This window comes from Sturnira hondurensis, unplaced genomic scaffold, assembly GCF_014824575.4.
Source record: "Sturnira hondurensis isolate 20B ecotype Veracruz unplaced genomic scaffold, ASM1482457v3 Scaffold0022201, whole genome shotgun sequence".
Classification (NCBI taxonomy): Eukaryota; Metazoa; Chordata; class Mammalia; order Chiroptera; family Phyllostomidae; genus Sturnira; species Sturnira hondurensis.
The window spans coordinates 2,695,915-2,703,887 of NW_028094832.1; the positions used below are offsets into that span (position 1 = coordinate 2,695,915).

The 7,973-nt window shown below is 44.4% G+C and overlaps 1 protein-coding gene across 1 annotated transcript in view; it reads right to left on the reverse strand.

Moving 5' to 3' along the window:
- The window catches only part of LOC118978978 (metabotropic glutamate receptor 1), a 52,370-nt gene extending 46,422 nt beyond the window's left edge, over positions 1–5,948 (reverse strand). The window contains exon 1 of the mRNA XM_037034813.1: positions 5,786–5,948. Within this exon, the coding sequence (XP_036890708.1) occupies positions 5,786–5,944 (159 nt within the window). The 5' untranslated portion in view covers positions 5,945–5,948. The remainder of the gene's footprint in view (positions 1–5,785) is intronic.
- Between the last annotated feature and the right edge of the window lie 2,025 nt (positions 5,949–7,973).

The window sequence follows — 7,973 nt, forward strand, 5'->3', positions numbered from 1 at the left end:
AAAAGTGCAGCAATAAAAAGAAACAAGGTTGAGGACAGGGACCCGGGTGAGGTAAGTACAGCAGCTAGGGACCACATTTAAAGAGGCATGCATGTTTCAGGTTGAGCAAGTACCAACCTTGCACTTGCAGGACCTTCAAAGTGAGTGCCTCCTTAAAGTCTGTACCACAGGTACCTCACTTGCCCCACCTTGGTCCTAGTCCCGATAGGGAGGCACCTGGAATAGGGGAATTGCAATTTTGCATATGGTAGACAGATAAGGTCCCACTAAGACACCACCTTCTGAATGACGGCTTGAGAGAGGGAGAGAGAGTACGCCCTGAATGCATCTAGTGGGAGAGTGCCCTAGGCAGCAGCAACAACTGGAGCAAAGACCGGGCAGTAAGAGCACCTTGTATAACCACACCCTTGCCTTCCTCCTCTACTTTCCTGTCCGAATGTTATACCTCAAAATGTTTACTCAGAAAAGTAAATGGGCTCTGCCTCTGTGACTGCCACCCCCAACACACAGCAGCCCTGCTGCACTCCTGTCCGCTCTCATGTGATTGGGGACAAGTCGGGTAGGAGGCCATGGTGATCCAAAAAGTTCAGTAACCAAGAGGCCAAAGCATGAGAAGTGAAAATGCAGGCATTACTGAGTGGTCATGGAGAAATAAATGCTAATTCCGTAGAACTTCTCGTTATGACCGGTGCTTGCAAAGTTCCCTCCTCATCCAGAAAAACTATGGTTTACACACACACAGCAAAACACAAGAAACAGTGTTTAGTCTTCTACTTTTTCCAGAATTTCAGCCAGTATGTTTTTAGTAGCTGCGGCAGCTCACGTCATCATTATACAAGTATAGACTTCTCAAATAAGGATTTATTTTTATTTTTTTTCACTTTCCTGTGGACACTTTATACTGAGAACCTACCCTTCTGCTGCAGAGTTTAGGAAACATGGTGTAATGGAGGAATCTTATCATTGTTTCACTGGTTGCCAAAATGGTTACATTAACCACGAATGATTTAAATTAGCAGTTTGCTCTGATTCACAAGAGAGAAAGTGAAGATGTTTGGGACAGTGAGAGTTATATTACTGCTAACTTCCTTAGCTGGTCTGATAGCTATGTGACAATTGTCCTTAGTCTTAAAAAATAGAGGTTGAGATGTGAAGGTATGAAGCTTCGTGATATTTGTACTTCATCTTTTAAATGATTCAGGGAAAAAATAGTTAACCCAAATCTGAAGTTTGTAGTTTGTAAGATATGTGTAAGTCTCCCACATGTATAAGGTTTATTTTACTATGTGATATACCATCTTCAACGAGGAACCAGTTTACGACGTATTCCATGTTTACCAGAAGTCTCCAGAGTTCTGTGAGACTGGTCAGTTGAGAAGAGTAGAAAGTAGTGATTTTGTCCACTTTCCATGCCCAAATTCTCAGCCCCCAAACCATTAACTTGAAGTGAAGAATCCACAGACAAACTTAGGGGAAAACGTATAGAAGAGGAGAGACGGGGAACACAAGAACAGGACACGGGGGAGGCAACCTGCAGGGTCTTCCTCCTCGATTTCTCAGCTTGTCACCCCGTCTCCACCAAACACTCCCTTTACACATATTGCTTCCTCAGTTCTAGACTCTGTTTCCACGGCATTTGAAATGGGGATTTCTGCTTGTAATTGTATTGTGAATTATTGAAAACATAAGGCTTTGCGATTAAAATATGCATGTGTAGGAAACATGTCAGTTCCTATCACAAAAGAGAGTGGAACAACGCGTGGCTGTGGGATGATCAGAGCTTTGGGTGGGCTCTGAGCCCAGCGCTGGCACTTCCTACTGAAAAAGCTTGGAGCAAGTGACTCAACCCTCTGGGCCTCTGACTCCTCACCTATAGACTGGGGGCAATAGAACCTACTTTAAAAGGTTTATTCAAGGGCTAATCGGAATGGTGATATCTGTAAAATGTATCTGCACAAGAATACCCTTGAGAAGTGTGGTCCCTGATCTTCACGGCCTCCGTTCCCTCTTCGCCATCCCCTCCTTTGCCTTCCCACCCCTCCTGCACACCATGGAAACGGCAGCAGGCTTGGTGCGGGAGAACGACACGCGTGCTGACACTTGCTGCTCCCTTACAGATCCACTGCATTTTACCCGCTGCTTCAAATTCTCTTCACCTGCTCTGTCTCTTAGGCTCACTGCCATGGACTCTTGGAGAGTTCCGGACACTTCTGTGGACCCACGTCAGCCTCCCTCACTGTTGCCCCATCTTCTGCTCTCTCCAGCTGCCTCGCCCATGAAATAGGCACTGGATTCTAGAACTACCCACCCACATTGCATTACCAGGGCAGGAGTCCGGACCAGACTACATGGGACCCACAGAGGCTTTCTCTCCCCTTACTGCTTCCGTGTAACAGAACATGGACTCTGGCTTCCTCAGAAGCTGCTTATGGGGTCAGGTGATGCTACTTCCAGTGAGCAAACTCTGGCTCCAGGAAACAGAAAATGGCATGAGTGCACGCATGCTTCTGTCCTTTTCACTTCAATAGGTAGTCCAAGTAGCCTTCCCAGAGATATCTGTGGGACTGACAGACTAGTGATGCTCAGACCAATAGCATCTCACTCAGTAATGCACCACATTGTTATTGGTTGTGCTATTTTCCCATCCTTCCTGTCTCACTTCACTTTTCCTCTCACAGCTGCTTCTTGGGGGTTCTCCCTCCCAATAGTCTGTTAGCCCTTAAGCTTTGCTTGGTTTCAAGTGTTCAAGGGAACCTGAGCTAAGTACCTGTGAATGACATTGACCAGGCTCTCTGGCCACCCGTCTTCTGGATAAGGTTAGCAAAATACAAGGACCCGATGGGACAGTGGAGAGAAGGGGAAAGCAGTGGCCCAGGTAGCCTCTACTGCCCTAGTTTACAGGGTATCACGGGTGGCAGCTAAGGTTTCTCCAAGTCCTTCTGGCCTGGGGGTAGGAGTCATTCTTGCTACTCATCTCTGAGTTGCCTCTGAGTCCCCTCCTACTTTAATAATTCCTTCTTACATTAAATTCCCTCTCTCAAACCACCTGGAATGGGCTCTATTTTTTTTTAACTGAACCCAAATATAATTTAATATAACATGAGACAATGCAAAATTTAATTTTATTTGCCTGTGTTTGTGGTATAGCTAAAGCCAGCCTCAGCTTCTATATGATATTTTATTTATATTTCTAAAAATAACACAACTAAACTGGAATTTTAACTGCTTCAAAGAGAATTACCAGTCCTGGCTGGTGTGGCTCAGTGGATTAAGTGAACCAAGGACAATTAACTTAAGAAAGTTCTATGGGCTATCATAAAAGAAGTCAAATGGTCATTTCAGCACTTTCAATGGCATTTGTTATTTAAAACAAATACTCCTTTCCTAAAGGCTGTGTTTCCCAGTTAATACAAGTCCAAGTCTTTCAATCACCTTATAAGTTGCCTGTCCCCCATCTTTGCAGTGGTTACCAAGAGACCCTGACTGTGTGCATTTGGGGCCTAGTAGGTGGCTAATTGGTGGTATAAGAAAGCGTGTAAGTGCCATTATTCAGAAAATGAGATTCACCTCCGCTCCAGGGGTTCCTTTCCACCTGCAGGGTACACAGTATTTCTAAAATTGCCCCCCAGAACATTTGCATTTATAGAGAATGCTCTGTAACAGCTGAGCAATGATTTGTGGAATCTCCCTGAATAACACTGCATGGGCGTAATGCAAACGTGATGCCAGAAATACTTCAGTGTCTAGGCGCAGATGTATGCAGCTAGCCTCTCCTCCGAACCTGCGTGGGGAAGGCCTCCCCTCGGAACACACACCAGGTAGGAGCTGCATTCATGGCATGCCGGCAACCAGTGGAACAGGAGGGCATCGTGAGAGGGAGCTGGAGCGCTGTGAACCTTTAGGACAATTTGTTTTCTCTCGCCAGGGTCCCCCACCCCCTATACTCTGCAAGAGCCAACTTTGTAGTTCCATAAACTGTTTCACAGCAGTTGTCTGCAAGACAGACTCTATGCTACCACCCACACTGGAAGGGGGGCCTGAGTCGAACATGTGACATCGTTTGGGCCACAGAAGTCCACGAACTCAGGGCTTCTGTACTGTCTCCATCATTTGACTTTAGGGCTCCGATGTCCTGTTTTCTCCACCATCCAGAAAAGATGATGAACGCAGAATCCAGTTCTCCAGTATCTCATGGCAGCAGTCAGTGAGATGTGGGGCCTGGGATTTCAGAGGATACGTTCCTACATACCACAGGACAGTCTTGTGCGAACGAATTTCATCAGGACAATCAAAGATGCGCTGGGGAAAAGCGGTGCTGACATCCCGCTCATGCGGTGGTTTGGCTGGAGCTGTGCTCACAAGACGGAAATACTTGGGCTCCGAGGGGAAACTAATGGTATCTTTAAGCCTCCTGAATACCCCACACTGTGTGAGCTTTTTAGGGCCCCTTGCCTAAATCTCTCCAAAATCTAACAATTTAAGGATTAACTGTAAACATGGCAGGTGGCCGCCAGCACCCTGTCACAGCACTAGAATGGAGCTGATTCTGGTTGGTGAGTTGTCATGACAATTATTAAATATTTTTAACATCATTTCTGCAGAGAAGGCGCAAGCTACTTAGAGTGTCTCAGCAGTTCGCTTCATCTCGAAGTGGCTGGTATCCCTGAGAGGCTGAGTCCATTGGCGCAGCCTTCCTCAGCTGCTGTAAGATGTTGCAGGTGGCACGTCGTCCACCTTCTGTGACCAGGAGTGATAAAGCTTTTCCAGGCTCCGTATGGACACTTCTGCACATGATCAGATTTTTGCGCTAAGACACCTGAGTGCCCTTCACCCCTGCGTAGGTAGTCCCACAATTCCCCAGATAGCACAGCATTGTGGCCATGGCCGCACGGTGACAGAGCCAGAGCCACCCACAGCATCTACTCCAGATCCAGCTCTGCTGGGTGAGACATTTATGTGACAGCCTTGTCTGCTCCCAGAGATGAATCACAGAAAATTAGAGATGGAAAGACCCGTTAGGCCATTTAATCTACACTCTTGCCACCATCGGTCCCCTCCCCTCCATTTCCTAGTGCATGATCCAGTCCGGTTCAAGTGGCGGGGTTTACAGAGGGCTGCTTCTGTGTCTTCTTCACCGAGAAGTCTTTCTAGCACGTCCAGCTAAATGCTCGCTATCTGATGTTTATTTACCCCAGTTTTATGTATACAGTAATATTATGGTTACTCATTTGTCCCAAGCTGTAAAAAAAAAACAAACACAAACCACTTGAGAATAATCAGAAAGTGAGGAATCTCTCTTGACTAGCAAATGCCAGTTTCAGGAAAAATCAAAGCACCCGGTGGAGAAATGATAAGCTGTGCTTCTGTGTTCCCTCATTTCAACTTCTTTTGTTTTAGTTAAATGCTTATTTAGCATTGTTTCTTGAACAACAACTAGAACTATGGCTAACCAGTACCACTGGTTTGGGTTTCCAGGTTTACTTCTGTTTCAATTTTTAAATCAGATTATTCATCCCCTTGCTTTCTATATTGTATTTAAAATCCTGCCTCATCATAGTGATTTAATTAAATATTATTCTAAGTATTCAAATTGTTTCTCTATTCCATGTGCTAATCTTCTTTATTTTATTTTACTTTATTTTAGCGAACCACAAGCATAATAAGAGTAAGCCTGGTCTATTCTTTCTGGACAACCTTGTTTAAGAAAAATGTCTGTGTTTCTTCATGTCCTGGTAGAAACCTTCCTCATGAGCACCACCCAAGAACACATCTGTGGCCGGCTCACCTTAATCTGGCCCTTCAGGCAGGGCTCACTGCACACAGACCGCACCATCCCGCTCTTGTTCATCTGGATTTTGTAGTCGTCAATGTTCAACACCCCTTCGTGCCAGGTGCCCACGTGTACATAGTCATAGCGATTAGCGTCAGTGTACTGAAGATTCATGATATCATACCTGCAAAGAAAACAGCATGTGTGTCATGGAGAATATGGACATAATGCAGATGACCAAGCAATCTGGCAAATACAGAATGGAGGGAAGGAAGATAAAAGCTAGAACCACCCCACGTCCTACTACCAACTACTATCGACATCTTAGTTTATTTGTAATGTTTCCTCTAATTTTCCCAAATGTGTATTCCAATCTTAGATTCTGTGTATTATCCATATTTGCTAAAGAATATAGTAGTCTTACACTTTCTCTAGGCTTATTCTCCAAAACCTAATTCCATGTATCTATGTGTGCTGAGCTCATCATCTCCTCCAAAGTATTGTTCACTAAGTTTTTGTTTGAACAAGTAACAAGTCTTGAGAATATGAATTTCTTAACTTGATTTCTTTTATTCCAATGTTTTAATTTACATTCAGTTGCCATTTTATTACACTGGATTGATAGAGGCGAATTTTCTCAAGTGTGGAGCCTATTTTAAATGCCATCAGAGCAAGAAATCTGAGAAACGCATCTTTAATCAACAAGGGTATTGGGGATTTAACATGTTGACATTTAAACTTGTCTCTTCCCTGGTTAGGGCAAACATTTCAGTAATTTCAATTGCTGCAATGCTATGCCCAGACAAATCTACACATAGAAATCTTGGCTGCAGCCAGAGTGTGTTCTGGGGACCAGACCTCATCATTCTCCACTGTGGGCAGTGAGGAGCATTTCCCAGTGCAATGAAAACAAGGCAGGACTTGTCACTGAGATGTGTAAGGCGGAACCTCTTTTCTACCTTTTTAACAGTAGGTTAAACTACTGAGGAATGCCACTAAACTCCTTAAGGATCATGGGCTTCTTGTGGGGATTTATGAACATAAGGTATGTAAAAACCATTCCACGACTGGGGCAAAGGCATATTTGGAAAGCAGTATCAACATATCATTCACATGTGTATTTCTATGAATGCCTTAAAAGACTCTAGTTATTTCCATGATCATAAGAAAACTGGAGAGCATCTTTGAATTGTCACGGCCATTTATCTCTCAGTCATCGAAAAATTTCTGGCACCCTTCAATCTTCTCTGCATGTTGCTATGTACTCCAAGTAAATTATAACTCATGTGGCAGTTTCCCGGACACGAAGGCCTGGCTCTCTCTGGACCCTGCAAAGTGGGACTGTTTTCTGTGATGCCTCTGCAAGGTTTTCACCCTCCTGCACTAGGATATCAGCTGCATTGTCTCTGGCTCTTTGCCCTTGACCCAAAGAAATAGATGGCAGTTAATCAACACATATTTCTCTTCTTTAGCTTTCTTGCTCCTCCCCCCAATTCCCCTACTTCATTCATCCTGGAATTCTTTCTAAACCTGATTCAGACTCAGACTCATCCTCAGCCCAACACTCCAGGAAGCTCCTACCAGTCAACCTTAGTTGGTGTCTGAAACCTTTGGCTGTATCTGGCCTAGTTCCTGCTCTTAATGTGCAAATGTATTTTGTCACCCACAGGTAGCTAGTGCTTTCTCCACATCTGGATTTCAGCAACTTCCATAAATAGCAGCCACCTAAATGGAAAGGGGAGACTCTGCGAGAATAAAGGATGTCTTTTCTCTGCTTTTCCAGGGGAACAAAACTTACCTAGAGTTACATCTCTTGCCTGTTCTGACTTTTGGCTACCAGCGGGTTCTTATTCTCCTGGTGGCTAAGACAGACCAGGATGTTCTTCAGAGTGGCTGCCTAAGTGATACCCACATGGCTGTTAACTGTGGGCGGATGGTTCACGCTCCTTCTACTGACTGATGATACTAATCGACACCTCCAGTGGTTTTCCATTCTGAACTCTTGGGTATAGCACCTGCTGTGAATGTTCACCGTGAATACTTTCCTTCTTCATTCCCTTTCATTTTTATGGTTTGCTCATTATTACATCATTAAATCTCTTTATGTGCTCTCAATGAAGGTTTGAATGTGATGCTAGCTTTAGAGCACCTTTTTCCTATAAATGAGTGTTCTGAGACTTTTATTTCAACTTCCTCATTTGCT